The following is a 24,489-nucleotide window of genomic DNA, read 5'->3' on the forward strand; positions in this document are numbered from 1 at the left end:
TAGGAGAAATGGATTTATTTAAAACAGATAGAAGCATTTGAAACAAAATAAACCGAGAAGTCTGAGGGAGCTCAAGAATGCATTTGGACAAAAAAACCCAAAAAAATTCCTATGCTAACTTTTGATCCTACAGACACACTTATGGCTTGATGTAGGAAAGGTACTTTCAGAACATATTTACTGTAGGTATTTGGCCCAGGAATGCAGTTTGGGATTGTGCCAAGTTTATTCCTCCTGCAAGATGGTGGCAAGACTTTTGCACAACACACTCTCTGATTCCTCTTGCTTCTCGCCCATTCATGTTCCTTTATCTTCTGCAGCATCTGAAATAAACTGCTCTGTGTTTGGAAATACATCAGATCAAGAAATAAACCTGCGTGAAAGGGCAAAGCATGCCTATGGAACCTTTGGTTCTCCAGATGTTGCTGATGTTCATTTTGCTGGTTTCCACCCCCCCCCCCCAATTCAGCTTTTTTTTTCCTGGGGAAGGGAGGGGGGAAATTGCTCCCCCCCCCCCCATGGTTTCAGAATTTCCAGAAATTTTACATCTCTTCCAGGAATCACTGTTGATGGAATCCACCATGCATTAGATTAATGCATGGAAATTTGTGTAAGCCTGGCCACAACAAAAAAATAATGTGCATTCTTTATCTGACTTCATCCTTCTAGCACTATTACCAAATCACTCAGAAAGGTTATAGCAGGCGTGTTGTTCCATGTGCTCTTCAGTGCTGTTTCTGGTCTAGTTCATCTATTGGTAATTTATGGGGACTCCAAGCATACAGGCACATGCTGGTGTCACCAGCACTTGTAATACACAACACTAAGTAGTTGTCCCATCACCACAATGATTTTCACTTGAGCAACAGGACTCCCCCTTCTCTCTTCTCTCTTCGCACCCCCTAAATCTATTCCGAGGGGTTCCCCAAAGCTCTGGATACTGTTGGGAAATAATGGAACAAAGCCTCATAATCTGAATTTCTGCGCATTCAAGCCAAGAAGGCTTTATTAACAGGATAAGTTAAGAAACTATTACCACATAGTTTAGGAGAATGGCTGATCCCCCCCCCCAGTACCTGAGATTGTGGAGTCATGTTATATGTTGTTCTTTGAAACTTCCTCCTCATACTTCCAATGCTTGCTTGCTGCTACGGTATCTTTTGTGATACTTTCATCATTTAACCCTATTGGTATCCCCACATTGAAAACATCAAAGTACCAAACCTATCTGGGTAAATTCATGAACAAGACAAAGCTTGCTTTCATCACTACTTGTGACCCACAATAAAAGACGCTCTACTTTTGAGTTATAATCTAAGCTCTCATAGTAGATGATACATTTGATGTGCTTTGCTGTATCTTGCAAAGATGTCGCTTGAAGCTTCACATAGAAGAGGCAGAGCACGGAGTGTATTTCAAAGATTTTCCTTGTTCGTTATCATAAACTGATTTTATCTTTATGGAAGATTATGCTCCCCCCCCCTTAATGGTTCAGAGCAATGTTTGCTGGAAATAGAGCAGTGATGATGAATAAGTGAGAACTAGTTTGGTATAGTGGTTAGAATGTTGGACTGGGACCTTAGAGACCAGGGTCCAAATCCCAGCTCAGCCATGAAGCTCACTGGGTGAATCCAATTTATCCTCTCCACAGCAACGTGTGATAGGTTACCCTGAGAGGCAGTGATTATCCCAAAGTCCTCCAGTGAACTTTGGTGGCCAAGTAAGGATTTGAATCAGGAGTCCAGGGTTAGGACTGGGAACAGCTGGTTTTTATTTTTTACCAAGATCTACCTTCCCCGTTTTTTAAGACACACACAAAAAAAACAACAAAATGCCCTACCAGAGAATAGTTTAAAAGTTTCCACAACTGCGAAAAGGATATGGTTTGTGTTGTTTTTAATTTCTCCACAGTGGGGGGAGAAAGATTTTGAATCGGCTGTTCTTATCAGTATTAGGGAAATTCTCCAATAATGGGGACACAGCAATGCAGACTGAGTCTCCCCAGCTCTACATTTTCTTTAAACTTATTTTCCCTTTCATGTGAGGGTACCATATGAAATCAGCGAGTTGCACAAACTCTAGCTGCCTTCACTAGATGTTTGTGTTCAGGGACAGTGAATTAACTGTGTGCTATCCCCTTAACATAACCCAACCTTCAGCCTCACCGTAACCTAGGAAAATTTTCCCCTCAGATCAGGGAACTGCACATGTCCCTGTTTAATGAACCACTTACGTTCCTGATACCTGTATAGTGAGGAGTATGAATCTGGTAAATAAGGTTCAGAAGGCAATACACTGGACTTATTGTGGAATGGGTGGGCAGAGGACCATAGCAAAATACTCCTTGACTTCCCTGTTGTCAAGAAAATGTAGTATGTAGCCCATAGGTAGCTGCTTTTCCTAAGATTCCACAGGAATTCCAAGACTGCTTTCCCTTTCCTCAGGCCTGAAGACTATCGTGGGAGCCCTGATCCAGTCTGTGAAGAAGCTGTCAGATGTGATGATTTTGACAGTGTTTTGCCTCAGCGTATTTGCTTTAATTGGGCTTCAGCTGTTCATGGGGAATCTAAGGAACAAGTGTGTCATCTGGCCCATTGATCTCAATGAGACCTACCTGGAAAATGGCACCAAGGGCTTTGACTGGGAAGAATACACCAACAATGTTTGTAAGTGTGTGCGGCTGTTTTTTCCTGGCACAATTCTATCTAAATAATTATGGCTGTGAGATTTGCTGGGTTAAACGTCATGACTTAAAATGTTACTAAAGCCAGAAATGGTTCTTCTCTGGAGGAAAGGTGTTTATTTTGATCAGTATTTCTCTTTTGCACTGTATGCTTCCCTCTTTTCCTTTCATAGAAAAACCCCTGTGCTTTTGCCACGGTCCTTAAAATCTGGTTCTGTGCAGTGGCGTAGCGTGGGTTGTCAGCACCCGGGGCAAGGCAAGTAATTTGCACCCCCTAACCCGTGGATTTGCGCCCCCTAACCCGTGGATTTGCACCCCCTAACCCTAACCCCCAGATGTTGCGCCCGGTGCGGCTGGGCCCCCCTACACCCCCCACGCTACGCCACTGGTTCTGTGTAGAGTCCTTTTTTATAAACTGTTCAAAAAACCTGCCCTGCAGACTGCTCCCTGTTTATTATGAATTGGGCCTCATATTTATAATCTTTTGTTCAGTTTTGCAAAGGGTGTTTGTTTGTTTGTTTGTTTGTTTGTTTGTTTGTTTGTTTGTTTGTTTAAAAAATTAAAGTCTCAATAATGACTTTACAAAGTATTGGTCTTGGGGGGAAATACTTAGGAATTCCATATCCCGGTAAGAAAATAAACATGCCTCATGTGGCAATTGACACAAGAGGTTGTCATCGTGCCAGCATACAGAGTGTCATAATTATACTCTGCAAAGTGGGAGGATAATTCAATCATATGACAATTGCCCTCCCTACCCAAACACCTGCGCTGTGAAATAGTAAAGTCCCAAATGACCTTGCACTCATGGTACTGTGGTTGTGAAATGATAATATCCCAGCTTGTGGATCACATTAAGTGACTGTCCTCTTCTTTCTTCTTCCTCTTCCTCTTCTTCTCCTTCTCCTTCTATTTTTCTTCCTCCCCTGTACCTTCTGTAGCCAATTTTTACACATTACCTGGGTTTCTTGATCCTTTGTTGTGCGGTAACAGCTCTGACGCAGGGTAAGTTCTCGATTCAGATTATCTCTGTCTCTATCAATTTGACAAACTACTTTTGAAAGAGAGAAAAAGTCAATAGGCATGGATTACACTCCAAAAGTACTTAAATAAATTCATTTGTAAAGCAATTGGTTTACCTGGTACCTGGTCACCTTAAGTCTTCCTGACTATTTAACTTTCTTTTAATGGAGGTGCCTACTGTATCTTACTTAAAGCATACATTAAGCAGACATGCAGATGTACACAGAGCTTATACATGATACAGGACTGGGACTCTACCTTCTTTTTTCACCCAAAGTCCACTTGAGCCACACATTGGACTTCAGTGTTGGAACAGGGAATAACACGTATTAGGTTCGATTCCAATTGTTATAACTGCCCCAACTCAGGCAAAGTGGTATAATCATTCCTACATATATTGATTTTTAGCCTATTAAAATGTGAGGATGTATTACAAGCTTGGGGGAGGGGTGTCTACAATCCTAATTTTCCACCATGTGAGCACATCAGCATTGATAGATCAGTGCTGATACCAGGAGTGGCTCAACCTGAAGGGCAGAGCTGCAGCAATAACCAACAGAAAGGAAGAGGTCAAGGCAGAATGCAAGGTCAGGGCTGCACAGCTGCACCAGCAGAGCCAATCCTGACTGATGTACCCATTCCTGTGCATCTTAAAGTGCAATATTCCATATATGAACCACCCTGGTTGAATGCCTTGTTGTATGGTTGTTTGCTGGAGAATATGCAGGTTAACACTTGCAGAACAATTATGCAGTATTTATGCAGAGGCAAGTGCAATCAAAACTGTTTCTATTGTGAACCCTTAATTTTTGCTGTGGAAGCTGCCAGTTCAATTCAAGTTTGTGTTTTGTTTTACCATTCCAGAAATTCACATTTGTGTGCTACGTTTGTGTACTTGCCTATGAATTGCACAGATGGGACTGTATATGGGTGAATGAATCACTCTTGTAATAAAATTATTCCATGGATGTAAAGAAAATCCATGAAATCATGCAGAAAGTCTACTCTTCCATCTCACATTTGTTTTACTTAATATGGGATTTCTGACCTGCCCTTCGCTGTAAGGTTTCCAGTGCAAGTTCCGACAACAATATACATTTAATTCAGGTAAAAGAGTTTAAAATTAGTGCTAATACGCCCAGGAACCTCATCAAAATGCTGGAGAGGGTGCACCTCCACAGACACATACCTCCACATGTGGTGGGAATGCCCAAAAATCCAATCATTCTGGACAACAGCCATACAAGAAATATGTAAAATAACTAAGCAAGTATTAGAAATCACCCCAAAATTGGCCCTACTAAACATCTTCAAAGACAATAATGTCCACTCACATCACAAAGAACTCATAACCCACCTACTTTCAGCAGCCAGAAACATCATATCCAGACACTGGAGAGACCTGTCAGGAGTAAGCAGGGACCAATGGTACCAAATAGTATGGGAAACAGCCTTACTAGAAAAATTAACCAATTAACCAATAAACTGAAACTGACACGGGGACAAATAGAAGAAGATGCCTTCACCCCGGTATCACTCCCCTTTATCACATACACAGCCCAACAAGACAACAACAAGAATCCACCAACAGTATACCAATCAATATGGCTAACCTGACTCAAAAACACCCACCCACCCCACTCACACATGAAAATAAAGTTCACCACAGCCAATCACAAACAAGCAAACACACCCTAGGCCAACCCCAACTTCTCTCACCACCAAAGGAACACAAGCGAATAGCAAAGAAAACTTGCACAAACAATGCTGACACAAAACACCACACATACATTAACTAAAATTAGAAACATCCCCACCCCACCCCCACTCACCACTCTCCCCTCCACCTCTCCCCCCTTTTCTTCCTAATGTAACCCTAATGTCTCAACAAATGAAACTGGCCTGCAGAAAACGTAACTTGAAAATAGAGACACTGCACATACTTTTGTAAACCAAAAAAATCTTTAATAACAGACCCCCCCCCCCAAAAAAAAAGATGGAAGGTAAAAGAGTTTAAATGAGAAACTTTTACAATTCAAGTAAGGAACCAACACAATACAGTAGTAATATCAGGCTTGCTGAAAGCAGACTGTTGAATTGGGGGCAGCGAAAGCATTCACCGTGAGTCTTCCTCTTTCTGGTCTAATAGCTTCTACCATGCCAACTAGCTTAAATTTCTTCCATCTTGTCTGCAGCCAATGCCCCGAGGGCTTTACATGCATGAAAGCAGGGAGGAATCCAAACTATGGCTACACCAGCTTTGATACCTTCAGCTGGGCTTTCCTGGCCTTATTTCGCCTCATGACTCAGGATTTCTGGGAAAACTTGTATCAGTTAGTAAGTATGACATCTCCTATCCTTTACTTATGTGTGAAGAGTCTCCTTCAGCCTGCATCAGGGGCCACCTAGCGGTCTGCAAAAAAAAAACGAAAGGCGCAGTTGTATGTAATTATGTCTGTGAAAAATGACAGAAGCATTTTCTGGCATCAAATGAATTAGCATCAAAACAGCAGCTGTGATTCGGCTGAGTACAAAGCATTCCTTGCACTGGCTCATCTTGAATGTGACACTAAGCCAAACTATGGCTTAATACAAATACCCAGGCATATGGCCTCCCAGAGAGGAGGCTGCAGCAGCTCGGCTCCTCCAGTCCTGCTGCTGGGAGCTAAACCATGGCTTACATGTCATCCGAATCTGGGTTTGTGGTTTGTCACCTTCGTACAAACCACAAGCTGTAAGCCAAGAACAAACCTTGGTTACAGCTTGTGGGTGTCTGGAGCAAGGCAAAGCACAAGCCTAGGTTCAGATGACACACTGAGCCAAACCATGGTTTAGCTCACAGCAACAGGGCGGCAGCAGAATGGAAGGAGCAGCAAAGTGGCCGTTTTCTCTTCTCCAGGAGACTGCAAGTTTGTGTGTGCCATGACTAAACAAAGAATGCCAACACACACAGGGAATGCAGAACCATCTACACCAGCCTAGCCCAATTGTCAGGGTGCTGTCAGTGGCTCCCGGCTAGTTGCCCAGGAAAGTATAAAGAAAAGGAAAATTTCTTACCGTCCTTTTTTATTTCAATCTTTACAGAGAGAGGCTATTGAACCCAGCCTCTTGGAATCTCCACCACTTCCTCCCACTTCCTCATCCATTGCTTCTATGGGTGCTTTGTCTTTGAGCTCTTTGCTCTCCTACTTTTAAGGCTCACCAGGTTCTGGGAGATGGAGGGTCTGGGATGCTTTCTAATGACAACGTGTCAGCCAGATGTTGTTCTGGTTCTGCCTCCTCCTCTCCCATTATTTCCCAACTTTTCTCTTCATCTGCCTCTGAGCTGTGACCTCCCTCAAACCCCTTGTTGTAAATCTATACTGTCTTCATCTTCTTCCTCCCTAGAAGGGTCAGGTTGGGAAGGCGGTCTCCACCATTCCTCCTCTGCCCAGTCCCTGACACCAATGCACTATAGCAGGGGTGTCCAACCAGTAGATCCCCAGCTGATCCTGGTAGATCACAGGATCTTTATCATGTACAAAAAGTTATGGGGGTGGGAAGCTTAAAAACTCTAGGCAATCCTCCCCAAAAATGCTCAACAACTCTGGGCAATCCACCTACCCCATGCACGCTCCTCCTCCCTCCAATGACAATGAGTAGATCACCGCCAGTTTTTTTATACTGGGAGTAGATCACAGTCTCTTGGGAGCTGGATCTGCCTGCGCTATAGCTTTGTAGATTCCCTTTGTCCTGTGCTGATGGATAGAAAACATATGCATGGTGTTGCTCACAAAAGTGCAAATGAGTGGAAGGGGAAGGACCATAGGTATGGCAGCAGGGTTTTCAGGGAAGGGATAGAATATTATATGCAGTGTTGAAATATCCGGTCTTAGACATTTTTGCACCCAAAGCGAAAATGGTTAAAATGATACCTTCCTGTTGTAGATTGGAACATGTGGGTTATTTTTTTTAAAAAAAAAAAGATACACAGAGATGGAGAAAGGAGGCCGGAAACTGATACTCCCTCTGTACACAAGGACTGCTTTGTGTTGCTTTGTTGTAAGTTTGGAATCATAAACCACCCACCCCATATTTTGCAGGGCTCTGTTTTTGGTAATTTTTACATTTTCAGAGAGTGGTGGGGCAGGGGGGAATGCTTACCATTTTGAGAAGATGCGGCAGAATTTTCTAGTTATTTCCCTTTAACTGGCCAAAGGGAACAGCTGTCTCCCCCCCCCCTGTCCTTCAGGCCCATGGGAATAATGCTACATTGTAAGGTAAAGTGTCAGCGTGGTGTAGTGGTTAGAGCGTTGGACTAGGAGTTGGAACACCAGGGTTCGAATCCCCGCTCAGCCATGAAACTCATTGGGTGAGCTTGGGCTAGTCTCAGTTTCTGAACCCAGCCCACCTCGCGGGACTGTTGTGAAAATAAAATGGGCAGGAAGAGGAACATGTACTCCACCTTGAGGAATGGTGGGGTATAAAGGCAATAAACAAACCAACAAATAGGTAGGAAATTGTTACTATTGTGTCAGAGGACAATTAGTACCAGCCATTATGGCTCTTCTCTTAATGGGGAGTCCCTTGCCACCAATTATGAATAGATTTTACCCTCCTACAAAAGTACTTTGTTCTTTTCCTACCCTTTTTGCCTCACCCTACCCCACCAAAGGGCCAAAAATAATAATTAGGGCAGGTATTTCAGTCCAGCAATACGTGAACTCCCATGTTTCTATACATACTGCAGCAGCATCATAAATGCTGCCGTTCTGGTTACCCCGATATTTCCAAAGAATCCAAAGAGAGAGGGGATTCCTATTAGGAAAGGCAAAAAGAGATGTTATGGTTAACGTATACAAAATCACAAGAGCGTTCAGAAAAAAAGACACACTCACATAATAGTGCTGTACCTTCCCATGCACATAAGAGGACACGGGTGGCACTGTGGTCTAAAGCACTGAGCCCCTTGGACTTGCCGATCGGAAGGTCAGTGGTTTGAATCCCCATGACGGAGTGAGCTCCCATTGCTCTGTCCCAGCTTCTGCTAACCTAGCAGTTTGAAATCACACCAATGCAAGTAGATAAATAGGTACCACTGTGGCAGGAAGGTAAACTGCATTTTCGTGTGCTCTGGTTTCCGTCACACTGTCCTGTTGCACTAGAAGCAGTATAGTCATGCTGGCCACATGACCCAGAAAGCTGTCTGTGGACAAACACCAGCTCCCTCCGCCTGAAAGCAAGATGAGCTCTGCAACCCCATTGTCACCTTTGACTGGACTTAACCATCCAGGGGTCCTTTACCTTTACCTAGGAGGAAGAGGGTACTTTAATTCAAACCACCCTTTGCTTGGTAATAGGTTCTCTCAACAACACCCTCTGGGTTTCTGCTTGCCTTATGGGGTTCCCACCACCTCAAGTGGTCTTCTAACAACTAGCATGCCACAAGCCAATCTTGGGTTCAGCGACCAAAATAGGAAACCTCACAATGACCTCTTTTTCTTCGCAGACTTTGCGAGCAGCGGGAAAAACCTACATGATCTTTTTCGTCCTGGTTATTTTCGTTGGGTCGTTCTACCTGGTAAACTTGATTTTGGCTGTGGTGGCCATGGCCTATGAAGAACAAAACCAGGCAACACTGGAAGAGGCGGAGCAGAAGGAAGCAGAATTCAAGGCCATGTTGGAACAGCTGAAAAAGCAACAGGAGGAAGCTCAGGTTATTCCCTAACATGCCCCACCATATTGTGCTTTCTCATTTTATAGAGAGCACAGGCTAATGTAATCCTAATAATAAACACACAATCCAATCTGTGTTCCGTTGGAAATTGAAGAGTTTGCTGTTCTCTCCATGGCTAGAGTCTAATTAATCACAGTGTTTAGAGGCTGGAATGAATTCATGCAAGGTGCTACAATTTGGTTATCTTGATTCTTCCTACTCTTCCCCTCCCCCCCCCCCAACTGCAGGCTGCAGCCATGGCCACTTCAGCAGGGACAGTCTCAGAAGATGCTGTGGAAGAGGATGGTGGAGGAAGGATGTCCCAGAGCTCTTCTGAGATCTCCAAGCTCAGCTCTAAGAGCGCCAAGGAGAGGCGGAACAGGAGGAAGAAGCGGAAGCAGAAGGAGCTGTCGGAAGGAGAAGAGAAGGGAGATGTTGAGAAGGTGTTTAAGTCAGAGTCGGAAGATGGCATGAGGAGGAAGGTCTTCCGCTTGCCAGACAACAGGTTGGGGCGGAAACTTTCCATCATGAACCAGGTACAGTTTGCAGGCCCTGCAAGTGGAAACTTTGTGTTGGGTGGAATGTCTCAGAGGAATGGCTGGACTGGAGTCTTTCCCCACCTTCCCTGATAGCACTATTTTCATCCTTTCAGTCTTTCTCGTGCTATATTGCAGCCTTGTATATACATCAGCGTTTGGTACAATATGTCTTAGCTGCCTCTGCACCTTAAAGCTGCCTGCCAGCCTTCATACCCACCCCTTACTAAGGGGGTGAAGTTGGAATGTTGTAATTCAAAATGCCAGGAAGACAGATTTTTCTATAAAGTGGAATGGAAGTAATGCCATATTCCACTTCATTTGTACTGCCTCTGATTAAACCGAGCACTCTGCTTAAACCAGTCTCTCCAAAATACAGAAATCATTGGGTTATAGCCAACTTTAGTCATACTCAGAGTAGGCCCACTGAAATTAAGACATGGCTAATGTTGTTTGCATCCGTCTGTCTCAGGAGACAATGGAGGAGTGCACCTTTAGGCATAAGGTCAAACTTTGCTCTGCTTATTCTAATGGGTTTACTCTGAGCAAAACTTAGTTGGCTATTGCCCATTACCTTCCATTGAAAAGACTTTGATTGCAAACTATCAAATGCATTCCAGATCAATTTTGGTACAATCAGTTGCCTGACTGATGTCTTGGTGGACATTCTCTATGTTTTCATGCCGTTGCTAAAAAGCAAAGGTGTTCAGTTACTTTGTCTTGAGAAAGTAGTAAGTGCTCTAGAGAAGTCCCTATTGCTCTTTAAACAATCCACGAATACCCCAAAGGGGGCATGTTCAGAGCAGTTAGTTCCCATGGTGAGGCTGAAAACTTGTTGAAAAGAGTTGGTTTAATGGAGGAGAGACATGTATTGGTCAAATCAAAACTGTAGACATTTTCTACCAAAGACTTTTATCTATCTAAATATGTAGAGATACATACTGTGGTACCTTGGTTTGCAACTGTTTGGGATTACAACCATTTTGAATTACAACCACGTCAAACCTGGAAGTGTGTGTCCCTTATTTTGGATTACAACCCTTTTTTTTATTATTACAACCCTTTTTTTCTTTTTTCTTTTCTTTGAGGCCCCATTGGCAAAAGCACGCCTTGGGTTACAACTTATTTTGGTTTACAACTGGACCTCCGGAACAGATTATGGTTGTAAACCAAGGTACCACTGTAAATGGCAGTTTGGGTTTCTCTGGGCGATCCAAGGGGTAAATGAGGACCACGAAGCAGTGGAGGGTGACATGTGCTATTAAATCCATATATTAATTGAAACTAATCAGCTGATTCCTTTGCTACCAACCTCTAGCGTTTTCACGATGGAGAATTCGCCGCCGCCACCCTTTTTTTCTTCTTCATCTGATTGCGCGGTAAATTCTATGTTTTTGCCTGTTGCTGGTGCTTTATAGCTTCCTGTCCGCATTCCTCTTCCATCTTCCTGCTTCCTCTCTCCTTCCAGTCGCTGCTCAGCATCCCAGGATCTCCCTATCTCTCCCGGCACAACAGCAAAAGCAGCATCTTCAGCTTCAAGAGAGGTTTCCGCGACCCGGGTTCAGAAAACGAATTTGCCGATGACGAGCACAGCACAGTGGAGGAGAGCGAGGGCCGGAGGGATTCCCTCTTCATCCCGATCCGGGGCCACGAGAGGAAAAGCAGCTACAGCGGTTACAGCGGCTACAGCCAGGGGAGCAGATCGTCCCGCATCTTTCCCAGCATCCGCCGGAACATGAAGCGGAACAGCACCGTGGACTGCAACGGCGTGGTCTCCCTGATTGGTGGCCCAACCTCCAACATACCCAGCGGACGGCTTCTGCCTGAGGTGAAAATAGATAAGGCAGCTACTGATGACAGCGTAAGGAAGTCAATGAGTAGATAGTCTAGGCATGGAGGCCCACCCTTCTCTCTGCTTTCCTGTATGCCGCCAAAATGGATCCTTTGACGGAATGAAACTTGGTTTGTCTAGCCAACAGATGTTATAGTCTGAACCCTTATCCCAGGCTCCTCTGCTTCTTAATCTTCTTCACTTTCCCTTCTTTCCCAGATTAACCTACTCACATATTTCCTTCTCTTTTCTCTTCTGGCTTCTAAGAAAAAATGGCTTGGAAAAAAATTATGTATCTTTTTGAGGAATGAGAAGTGATCAAGTACACTGTTTGTTAAATCAAATCCCTCAGAAGTTTCAAAATGTGCAGGAACATCTGGGCGTGAATGGGCTAGGCCAGAAATTTCTTAATCCCACTCATGCAATTAGGATTAATTTTGTATAAATCTTGCTCGGCGTATTAATATCCTATCTGTTTACTTGCTTTTTATTTTGGACATCTCAGTCCGTATTTTAGAAACGAGATGAATAAGGCAAGTTCTAGTGTGAAAAGAAGTTACAAAAAAACCCACACACAACCCAAATCGTTTAGGAATTTCTAGGGCAGTGAGAAACAAGACTTTCTCCGCGCAGAGGCAGAGGCAGAGGCAGTAAACTTGTGACTGAGCTGCACCATTTCAGAGATTTCAGATCACTGAATACCCCTTAACTACCAAAAAAACAAACCATAAATGTCAAAGAGACTGTAGTTTTCTCCACGGGGAATAGTTGTTTGTGTGGAGTGACAGGCCTTGAGGTGAATTTCCCCATATATGAATAGCTGGAACAGGAGCTGTGGCGAGGCTTGGTTTTTCCTACAGGACCAATCAAAATCCTCCTGCACCCCCATCTTGCACCCTCTCCATTTTTAATCTGAACTGATACAGCCCAGGTTCAGGTTTACTGGATCAGTTAGGTTAGAACTATGCCAGAGAATATAGGCAAACGAAAGATACAGGGTCACCTGTAAGCCAACACCATTGCCACCAATCCTAAACACACTTGCTCCCATTATGGCCAAAGGAAGTTGCTCCAGAGTGAGTGTTATTTGTGAATAGCATCACCGTCTTTGGCCAAAGTGCACATGGGAAGCCTTATTCCTGTGTCCTTAAATTCCAAGCTTTTTTTTCCTTAAAAAACCAAAACCCCTCTTTCTCTAGGTTCTTGCAAACTAAATGAAACTACTCCTTCCCAGTCCTTTTTTCCCCTCCTTAAGAATGTTTGAAGCCCTTCCTAGTTACTTTCAGCTTCAGTTACTACCACTTTCTCTAGTTAGCATGCTAGTCTACTGTGCTCTTTCCAGACTTGGTCCTCTAACAGCATGGAAATGTTACAGACTGTTAACTTTAGCATGACGCATGCATGAAAGGCAACCTAAGATACATATCTGTATTGCGTGATGCCTGTCATCCGATAGTTCTTTGGGACAGTGGCTATAATCTGTTGTTAAACAAGAGAAACACCTAATCTTCATCATCACATCTGAGAGACCACATGAGCCATGCAGGCTTTTCATGGAGTAAATATTTTATTTCAAACCTCTATATGCTCAGACCCAAAGCAGCAAATGCTGAGTTTTGCTTGATTGAAGCAAACAGCATTTGTCGCTCCCTAGGTCTGTCCCTGCTCCCATTTACAAAGAAGCATAGAAGGGAGTAGATTCTCAGTTATTTATGTTTACCAGTCACGATTAAATGGCCAATGGGAAAGTCAGCTTTAGACAAACCATATTAAAGGATTAGCTAGTGCTGTTTTGGGACATTCAAGGTAGGCACAGAAGACATGTTCTTCCAACTTTTTTGTTTAATGTGATTTCCAGCGACTCCAAATTTGGCTGGAATAGCAGCAGAACTTGAAGAATTCAGAGAGGAGATGAACATATCCAATAAAGAGCTCACAAAATATTATACAGGGTGTCTCTATCCTGTGCATTAATGTGAAATCAGCTTTCTGCAGCCTTTCATCTAAGTTCCTTTTACACCAGAATTCCACCCACTGCAATAGTTTTTGAAATGCGCTTCAGAATATCCCTGACTTTAAAAAGTTAGGTGTTAAGTAGAATAGACCTCATTTTTTATAACAGCAAAACCTTTCTTCACCTTAAGGAGGGGAGGCCAGTGAGGTTATTATTATCTGGCAAAACCACCATCTTCCACATATATAAAGATTTGACTCAAAACAAATTCCGCCTTTGCAGCTGAGAGCCCATCACATTTCCCCGCGCAGACATGAAAGAGGCCATACTAACGGGATGTTAATGGATTTTGCAGGGAACCACTGAAGTGGAGATTAAAAAGAAAGCTACTGGGTCACTCTTGGTATCAATGGACCAGCTGAATGCATCCTATGGACGGAAGGACCGAACCAACAGTATAATGACAGTAATCACAAATACCCTTGTAGAAGGTATGTGTGTTAGAAAGCTGTGGTCCTGTGCCCACTAGCTCAAGGGATTACCCACTTCAGAAGTTAGTATTCATCTTTCCTTTTCCCATGCTTTAATTTTAAAAACCATCCTACATTTTTGTTGTTGTTGTTCTTAAGATTGCATAGACCCTACTTTTCAGACTCTGCATGCTGCCCTGAGCTCCTTGAAGGAAGGTTGGGATTAAAATGTAACATATACTTGGTTTAAGATACAGAATTTTTTCTTTATTCCACTCCACCCCCAAATATTAATTTTATGGATTCTTAGATTAATTATTCACGCATAGCTTGTTTTCCTGTCTCACTGCAGATGTCCTGATTCCTTTTGTTTGTGAAATGTGACCACCTCTTAAACCTAAAACATAACAGCCTGCAAGGCCCAACAAATCGAGAATGACTTAAACCTTACATAAAATTTCATTGGGCATGTCTACATTAATCGGTTAAAGTTGCCCACCTTCTTGTTTTGTTGTAGAACTAGAAGAATCCCAAAGAAAATGCCCTCCCTGCTGGTACAAATTTGCCAACATCTTCCTTATTTGGGAGTGCCACCCATACTGGATGAAGCTGAAAGAAATTGTCAACTTGATTGTCTTCGACCCCTTTGTGGATTTAGCCATTACAATCTGTATTGTTTTGAATACTCTGTTCATGGCAATGGAGCACCATCCCATGACCCCACAGTTTGAGCATGTCTTGGCCGTAGGGAACCTGGTAAGCGTGAAAATGTTCCCAATGCCTATGGGAACTCAGCCTTATGTATGGGAAACAGCCTTATTAGAAAAACTAGCCAATAAACTGAAATGGACACAGGGACAAATAAAAGAAGACATCTTCACCCTGGTATGGTTCCCTTTTATCACATACACAGCCCAACAAGACAACAACAAGAATCCGCCAACAGCCTACGAATCAATTTGGCTAACCTGATTCAAAAATACACACCCTTGCACACAAAAACAAATCTCACTACAGCCAACCAAAGACAACCAACCACACCCTAGGCCACCCTCAGCCTCACTCACCACCAAGGAAATTAGTAAGAGAACCCACACAAGCGACGCTGACACAAAACCCCACACATGCACTAAGTAGGAGAATAGAAGCATTGCCCCCGATCCAACCCCACTCACCATTTCCCCCCATCTTTTCTTCCTAACCTAACACTGTATGTAACACTAATGTCTCACAACAAATCAAACTGATCTGTAGAAAACACAACTTGAAAAAAAGAGACAGTTCACCTTGGCTAACTGATTACTCTAGTCAAACAGTGACTTGAATTATTGCCAGCTACTTTTGAATATCAGGATAGACTTAGAAAGGCCTACATATAAATATTTAAATAAATAAAATAAGGCAACCATTGCTGCCTACAAGTATCTAGAGTTTTGGGGCTCTAGCTGGTGCCACTGCCAGTTTTGGAATTGAGGTACCGTATTTTTCGCTCTATAAGACACACCCTTTCCCTCCTAAAAAGTAAGCGGAAATGTGTGTGCATCTTATGGAGCGAATGCAGGCTGCGCAGCTATCGCTGAAGCCAGAACAGCAAGAGGGATTCAGAATATTTTTTTCCTTGTTTTCCTCCAAAAACTAGGTGCTTCTTTTGGTCTGGTGCGTCTTATAGGGTGAAAAATACGGGAATTCAGTGAAATACTAAGAAAAAAGTAGCAGTGGGGCAAAAATTCTGATTATACGGAAAAAAGGGGGGGAAAGACTGTCTCTTCATCCAAATTGCTGATATACTGTGGCCTGTTCATTCATTAATTCAATTGAAGGCAAAAAGTATTAAGTCAAGTTCAGTGAGAGCTTTGAACATTCTGATCCTTTTTTCCCTTTTTTAGGTTTTCACTGGAATTTTCACAGCTGAGATGTTCCTAAAGCTCATAGCAATGGACCCCTACTATTATTTCCAAGAAGGGTGGAACATTTTTGATGGATTTATTGTCTCTCTCAGTTTGCTGGAACTGATGCTGGCAGATGTGGAAGGGCTTTCGGTGTTGCGATCTTTCCGATTGGTACTATTTGCTTATTCTACTCCACTTTTCACAGTTTCCTGTCTTTCCTCTCCTTTCACCCGATACAACTTTTTAAATAAGGTTATATATCAGAACCCACAGTAAAGGTCCACGGGAGGAATAATTGCCAAATCCTTTCTGGCCAGTATTACCAATAAAGACTTGTTCCGGGTTCAAGAGTTGGTTTCTATCCCCTTTCAATTGCCATTTATTCTGCCTAAAATTGCCTCTAAATAGCTAGAATCTGAAGGCTAGTTGCTGCAAGCAATGACTCCAGAGCTTACATGCAGACCTTAGCAACAAGTCCATTTCAGGAAGCAGTTAATATCCCAAATGCACTCTCAGCATATGGTTTTCTTTAAAAATGGCAGTGAGGATTAGCAGTAGGATCCTATTGGGTTGGAGCGTGGAAGTGATTGTGGCAGGTGAATTGCCCAATGCAGAGCACAGTCAGGCTTGCACCTCTTATGTGGTCACCTCCGAGAACATGCAGGGTTCTTGGCACCATTTCTGCCTTGGTCAAGAGGACATGAAGGGACTGTCTGTTTGAAAAGTGGGTATTGGGTAGTAGAGTAGTAGAGGTTGTGCTCTGCATGCAAAAGATCTCCAGTTCAATGTCCCTGGCTTCTCCCGGCAGGGCTGCGATACATCCCTGCCCCCTAAACCTTTGGAAAGCTTCTGTCACTATAGACAATATTGTACCAGGTGGACCAATAGCCTGATGCTCTTCAGTTAGTGGCAATCTGCAGATCCTGATTTTCCAGTAAAAATCCATAGATTGACAGCTCTGACACCAGAAAACTCCCATTCAGTGTTTAGTTCATGATCAGTATTTCTTTTATTATATATACAGTGGCCCCTTCGGGTAATGTAACGTTCGGGTTGTGAACGTGGCAAACTTGTAAGTGGGTTTGCCATTCTCGGGTGTGCAGAAACGCTCTGTGTGCTTCGTGCATGCACAGAAGTGCTCTGCAGTGGCGCAAGTGTGCGTAGAAGCGGTCCTCCCATTACGAAATTTTTGGGATACGGCTGGGCCTCTGGAATGGATCCCGTTCATAACCGGAGGTACCAGTGTACAGTATTGAATTTTTATTAAATTTCGGAAATTTTAACAAATTAACTTCAACTTTTAATACATATTTCCCTTGACGGTTTGACTTCCCACCCTTACCGTCATGATGTTTTTATTCCCTCCCCTTTTTTCTGCTGCATTATGTAGCATACGTATCTCTCATACTTATTTCCTCTATTACAACTGTTGTCGTCTCCCTTCCGCTGTTTAAATTTTGAGTCCTGATCACGACTTGATTTGGCTATAATACTTCCTCAGATAATCCCAAAGGGGTTTCCACTCCTCAATAAAAAGTTTGTCGCTTTGATCTCTTAATCGTGTTGTCCATTTTGCCATTTCTGCATATAGCCCATTAGTTTCTTCATGATTTGAACTTCTCCTTCCTTCCATTTCTTCGCATAAAGGATTCTGGCTGCTGCTGTTGCGTACATAAATAGTTTAATCATCCTCTTTGGGATGTCCATCCCTATTATCCCTAGATGGAAACTTCAGGTTTTTGAGGAGTAACCACTTTTAACATTTTCTTCATTTCATTATGCATCATTTCCCAAAACCCCTGAGCTTTTTTGCAGGTCCACCACATATGAAAAATGCCCCTTCAGTATGTTGTGATCAATATCTCGTTTTAAATCTGGATTCCCATTGGCAGGACTGTTGCTTTATTAATCATAAATCTGTTTTATCTCTATTTCTCTTTCTTTTCTACGTCTTCAAGTTGAGGGTCTTCAAGCTGGCAAAATCCTGGCCAACCCTGAACATGTTGATTAAAATCATTGGCAACTCGGTGGGTGCCTTAGGAAACCTGACCTTGGTGCTAGCCATCATTGTCTTCATCTTTGCCGTGGTGGGAATGCAGCTTTTCGGCAAGAGCTACAAGGAATGTGTCTGCAAGATCAACCCCGAGTGTGAGCTTCCACGATGGCACATGCACGACTTCTTCCACTCTTTCCTTATCGTCTTCCGTGTGCTGTGTGGGGAGTGGATTGAAACCATGTGGGACTGTATGGAAGTGGCAGGACAGGCCATGTGCCTTATTGTCTTCATGATGGTGATGGTCATTGGAAATCTGGTGGTCAGTAAATATCTATCTGTGGTTGCTTTTGAGTGGGAAGTGGATGGCTGTCTTTGTAATGGGCTGGGACAAGAACTCACTGTTTCTATTCCGTGGCAGGTTCTGCAGCTAATATTCCCTATTTGCTTAGATGTTTTAAAGACCAATGCTGAGGGTTACCGCACATTCAGGAAACTTTCAGGATTAAGAATAATGACTGCAGCACAAATGTATTATTATTATTATTATTATTATTATTATTATTATTAACCGCTCTATACCCAGAGGTCTCGAGGGACGCGGGTGGCGCTGTGGGTTAAACCACAGAGCCTAGGACTTGCCGATCAGAAGTCAGCGGCTCGAATCCCCACGACGGGGTGAGCTCCCGTTGCTCGGTCCCTGCTCCTGCCAACCTAGCAGTTCGAAAGCACATCAAAGTGCAAGTAGATAAATAGGTACCACTGTGGTGGGAAGGTAAACGGCGTTTCCGTACGCTTCTCTGGTTCTCCAGAAGCAGCTTAGTCATGCTGGCCACATGACCCGGAAGCTGTACGCCGGCTCCCTAGGCCAATAAAGCGAGATGAGCACCGCAACCCCAGAGTCGGTCACGACTGGACTTGATGGTCAGGGGTCCCTTTACCTTTACCTTTACCCAGAGGTCTCAGGGCAGTTCACAGAAAAAAATCACAACATATATAATCAGAATAAAAGCAACAACCCTATAACACCCCCCTCCCAGAAAAGAGCCACATTCTAAAAGGGTATAGGATCAATGGCCTGGTGTAAAAGGAACGTTTTTGCCTGGCGACTAAAGGTGTGTAAGGAAGGCACCAGGCAAACTTCCTGGGGAGAGCATTTGACAGATGGGAAGCCACTGCAGAGAAGGCCCATTCTCGTGTTGCCAGCCTCCACACCTCTCGTGGAGGAGGCACATGAAGAACGGCCTCAGAAGATGATCTCAAGGACTGGGTAGGTTCATATGGAAAGAGGTGGTCCTTGAGGTATTGCGGTCCTGAGCAATATCATGATCTAGAACAGAGGTAGTCAACCTGTTGCTCTCCAGAGGTGGACTGCAACACCCATCCTCTCTGGCCATTAGTCACATTGACCAGGGCTATTGGGTGCCGTAGTCCACAGCTTCTACAGTACACAATATTGGCTACCCCGATCTAGAAGATAATGTAAGAACAGACACCCCCCCCCACTGGATCAGATCAAAGAACCATTTTATCCAGTCTCCTATTCCCACATGCCAGATGCCTCTGGGAAACCCACAAGCATAGCCCTCTGTAACCCACCCCACAACTGTCCCTGAACCCATGGCATTGTGCTGGTATTACATCACCACTTGTCCCCATTCCTGCCTTTAAAATAAGTGCAAGCAGAATTGATGGGGTAGAATAAGATGTGTCAAAACCTTCTGGTGCTCTTTTGGTGGGCCATGGCAATAGGCAGCAGCAGCTGTTACAATGGGACTGCCGCTGGCACCATAGCAGAATAGACTGTCATCATTTATGCTATGCAGGCTGACAATATTATTTATGAGTTGTTAGGTACTTAAAAATAAACAAAATGGCGACAGTGTCCTGAATTAGCACCAGGCAGCTGCGAACCACCGTTTTAACTTCCCACAATGCCCTCAAAGCAGCATAATTCCAGGGCATTCTGGGAAATAAAAAAGAGGGTTCATGGAAGGTGTCAGCGGTAGACCCAGCTGGGATGTTGAAGCCCCAGGAATCTGCCTGAGGATACCATGTTCTGACACCAGCCCTGGATCCACCTCTTACAGGTATTTTAGCCACAAGAGACCTAACAATGTTGGTACAAGCATACATATATGATGCACCTAAGAAAACTTCTATAATGGAATTGCAGCTGATATTACAGCAAAATACATGCATTTTGTATCTCACATAGGATGGCTCTGTAGCTTGGTGGCCCTCCAATGCATATTTTTAAGATCATAGCATCAGTGAATGTCGGGGCATGTTTGGAAGAATTACCTCTTTTCAAACTGGCATAAAACTTCCAAAAAGTTAAGAGCATTTTTTTAAAAGGAAAAAAAAATCCAAACATAATTTTCCTTTACTGTTGCTCACGTTGCAATTTTTCCCAAGCTTTGCAAAAGTCTCCCCCCCCCCCGTATTTAAAAGGATGCTGCTGAAATGCTTCAGAAAAACTAATTTTGTCTGGCTAAGTCTTTCAAATATCCTCCCTTTTACCTTGACTTGATATTTGCCAATTTAACGGTTCTGTTCAAAACAAAACACACAAACGATACAATAAATTGTGCATAAAAGCAAAGGAAACATGAGAATAAAATGATCTGATTATATGATGTGCCTTAAAATAAGGAGTGAAATTAAGTCTGACCCCCATAAGACTTAAAAATGCAGTGCAATTTCCTGTTATTTTACAGAAAACTGTGTGTATATAATCTGTCTTTTAATGTGCTCAGTGTATATCAACCGTTCATGCATCAATCAGAAAGAAACCAGGGACCCTTTTTGCCTGCTGTATTTAGATATTCATAACATAAGACTGCTTTCCTCAGTCAAAATCCTCAACGTTTGCTTTCTCTCCTTGTTACTTTCTGAGAGTCTTTAACCAGTACCCTTTCCTACCATATTTAGAACAAAAAACTTGCAAGGCTTTGCCCATGTGGTGCGGTGAAATTAATTAAAACTTTTCAGATTTCTTCTTTGTAACAAACGTGGGAATTCTACAGAGCTGTCTGTAAGCTCAGGGCTGTCTACGTGTGCTCACGTTTTATTTATTTACTACATGTGTATATCACATTCATGCCGAGGCATTCACAGCGCTTTGCAGTTTAAAATAATGGCATGCAATCTGACAGAGATGACACAAAAAGAAAAGGGAAGATAATAAGCAAATTGTTGTACCGATTATTACATAATGATTGCAGTTGTTTATAATGCAAATTGCTTGGAGGTTTTTACAATTAAGTGGTATACACATTCCATAATAAATAGCTAAACAGGTGGCATGAATGGCTGCGGAAGGAAATGGTTCTGGGATGGGAGGAGCCAACTGGGATGGGAGGAGCCAGCAGAGCACGGCCCACTGCCACCAAGTAGAAGGATTCACTTTGCCGGTGGACGATATTGCCAATTCATTGAGCAAAAAGTGGCTAGAGGGAGTCTTGTCTTACAGACCCTTTTCTGCTTCTGCAGGTATTGAACCTGTTCCTGGCCTTGTTGCTGAGCTCTTTCAGCGCAGACAACCTTGCAGCAACAGATGATGATGGTGAGATGAACAACTTGCAGATCTCCGTCATCCGGATCAAGAAAGGCATTGCCTGGGCCAAGATCAGAATGCACGAGTTTGTGCAGACCCACTTCAAGCAGCCGGAGGCGGATGAAGTGAAGCCACTGGATGAGCTGTATGACAAGAAGATGAACTGCATCGCCAACCACACCGGCGCCGACATCAACCGGGAGATCGATTACCAGAAGAACGGCAATGGCACCACCAGTGGCATTGGCAGCAGCGTGGAAAAGTACATCATTGATGAAGACCACATGTCTTTCATCAACAACCCTAACCTCACCGTCCGTGTCCCCATAGCTGTGGGTGAGTCTGACTTTGAGAACCTCAACACAGAAGATTTCAGCAGTGACACTGATCCCGATGGCAGCAAAGAGGTACGGAGCCATGCTTGCTCATAGGCCGCACCCTCGTGCCTTTCTTTTGGGTGACCCATTGCATTGCAAGAGGGAAGCAAATTTGGCCTTCTGGCCAGAGCGCGAGGCTTTGCAGCCAGCAAATTTCTCAGTGCAAATAAAGTAGGCCCTCTTTACTTGGTTTGGCAAGATGAGAACAAAGGTGGCACAGACCTTTCATGGGTCGTATATATGACTAAGTCATTCATAATAATAAGAAGAATACATTTTATTTATATCCCGCCCTCCCCAGCCGAAGCCGGGCTCAGAGCGGCTAACATCAAATGTATAACATATTAACATAAAATTAAAATACATCCTCAAATCAGATCAGGATCAGAATAAAATCCAATCAGATGGCAACCCGCAGATTAGGGTTGGGGACCTTAAATGCTCGCCAGGCCCAACTGTTTGTACTGAACTTATAGGGGCCTGTGAGAAAAATTGGGAGGCCACTTTCATGCAAGTTCTTATGAAAGGGGAGAGGGAGTCAGACTGAACCCCGACCAAAGGCCAGGCGGAACAGCTCCGTCTTGCAGGCCCTGCAGAAAGATGTCAAGTCCCGCATGGCCCTAGTCTCTTATGACAGAGCGTTCCACCAGATTGGAGCCACAGCCGAAAAAGCCCTGGCTCTAGTTGAGGCCAGCCTAACCTCTCTGTGGCCCGGGACCTTCAGGATGTTTTTATTTGAAGACCGTAAGCTCCTCTGTGGGACATACCAGGAGAGGCGGTCCCGTAGGTACGAGGGTCCTAGGCCGTATAGGGCTTTAAAGGTTAAAACCAGCACCTTAAACCTGATCCTGTACTCCACCGGGAGCCAGTGCAGCTGGTATAGCACTGGGTGAATGTGATCTCCCAGCGAGGACCCCATAAGGAGTCTTGCCGCAGCATTCTGCACCCGCTGGAGTTTCTGGGTCAGTCTCAAGGGCAGCCCCGCGTAGAGCGAGTTACAATAATCCAGTCTGGAGGTGACCGTCGCGTAGATCACAGTGGCTAGGTCAGGGCGAGAGAGGTAAGGAGCCAACTGCTTAGCTTGGTGGAGATGGAAAAATGCCACCTTTGTTGTAGCTGCAATCTGCGCCTCCATGGAAAGGGAGGTGTCGAAGATTACACCCAAGCTCTTAACGGACGGTGCTGGCACTAATTGCGCCCCTGCAAGAGATGGGAGTTGCCCCCCCAATCCCATATCGTCGCTTCCCAGCATACAAAGAACATACAAAGAACCCTGTTGTATCAGCCCAAAGGTCCATCATGTATCATGTAATGGGGAACCAGATTGGATAGGGATAAATCTTTTTCTTTCTAGTCTGTCACTTCCTCATGTGTTCATAGGCTTTCTACATGGAGCAGAATGCTAGGCCCTCTGTATTGTGTGCTTGGCTTAACACCACAATTGGTCTGCCTATGTTTCTCCACTTTTAAAAAGGGGGAAATATCTTCCTGGGCAGTGCTGGATTTACGTATAAGCTAAACAAGCTCTAACTTAGGGCCCCACTCTCTTGCGCCCCTCCAAAAGAAATTAAAGGGGGGAAACTGGATGTACATTTCCAAAATATAAGATAAAAAACAAATAAAAGAAAACCTGCATACAGCAATAGTGTTCTGTGTTGTGTAGGCTCCTGTGATGTACATGTTTTGTTATGTGCAAATGGTTTAGATACCTATTAGGTCCATAAATTACCATCTAGCATATATTCAACACAAAATACAGTGAAAATTTGTTGTTGACAAAGGACATCTGGACATTTAAAGGGCCCCATTACCTTCAGTAGCTTAGGGCCTCATCAAACCTCAATCCGGCCCTATTCCTGGGAGATATTTGCTCCTTCCAATTGTTTCCTTCTTTACGTCTATTTCAAAAGTCTTAAAGAATGTACCATATTAAGATAGGCTGATATTCAGCAGGGGTTAGACTGGGAAAGAGTTTTATTCTTATTTTATTTCTTTCCTGTGCTGCATATTGGCATGAATGTCAAGGTTGTTTAAAAAATGGAGCTCTTCATTTCTCCCGGCTCATAATATACGTGTTTCTGATGTTCTTTCCCATTGTTCAAGAAACTGGATGATACGAGTTCGTCGGAGGGCAGTACCATTGATATAAAGCCTGAGGCAGAAGAGGTTCCAGTGGAAGCACCAGAAGAATACCTGGATCCGGACGCATGTTTCACAGAAGGTGATTTTCAACACAGTGGGGCAAAATGGACCTTTTAGCAATATGGCGTCCATTGTTACCTCGGGCATGTTACCTCGGCAGAGTAGCCTTCCTTGGTAGGGCTGACTTCAGGCTTGAGTGCCCCCTAAGACCCCTGCTGTTCAGGCAGCCACTGTGAGATATGCTCTTAATTTATCTCAGTGCCCCCAGTTTGGCATCGCTCTGGGACATTCTGGGAAATATAAATGGCAACTCGCAGATCCAGCAGAGTTAAGAAGC

General features: G+C 43.7%; 1 protein-coding gene across 4 annotated transcripts in view; it reads left to right on the forward strand.

The window, feature by feature from the left end:
• SCN8A (sodium voltage-gated channel alpha subunit 8) overlaps nt 1-24,489 on the forward strand; it is a 107,382-nt gene that overhangs the window by 51,248 nt on the left and 31,645 nt on the right. For all 4 annotated transcript variants that reach the window (XM_081181212.1, XM_081181215.1, XM_081181214.1 and 1 more), the window contains exons 7-18: nt 2,445-2,666; nt 3,625-3,688; nt 5,902-6,043; nt 9,195-9,401; nt 9,650-9,937; nt 11,406-11,765; nt 14,078-14,213; nt 14,710-14,948; nt 16,079-16,252; nt 18,040-18,396; nt 21,570-22,040; nt 24,114-24,231. In XM_081181212.1, coding sequence (XP_081037338.1) covers nt 2,445-2,666; nt 3,625-3,688; nt 5,902-6,043; nt 9,195-9,401; nt 9,650-9,937; nt 11,406-11,765; nt 14,078-14,213; nt 14,710-14,948; nt 16,079-16,252; nt 18,040-18,396; nt 21,570-22,040; nt 24,114-24,231 — 2,778 coding nt within the window. The remainder of the gene's footprint in view (nt 1-2,444; nt 2,667-3,624; nt 3,689-5,901; nt 6,044-9,194; nt 9,402-9,649; nt 9,938-11,405; nt 11,766-14,077; nt 14,214-14,709; nt 14,949-16,078; nt 16,253-18,039; nt 18,397-21,569; nt 22,041-24,113; nt 24,232-24,489) is intronic.

The sequence above is a fragment of the Podarcis bocagei genome (genome assembly GCF_964188305.1).
Source record: "Podarcis bocagei genome assembly, chromosome: 2".
Lineage (NCBI taxonomy): Eukaryota > Metazoa > Chordata > Lepidosauria > Squamata > Lacertidae > Podarcis > Podarcis bocagei.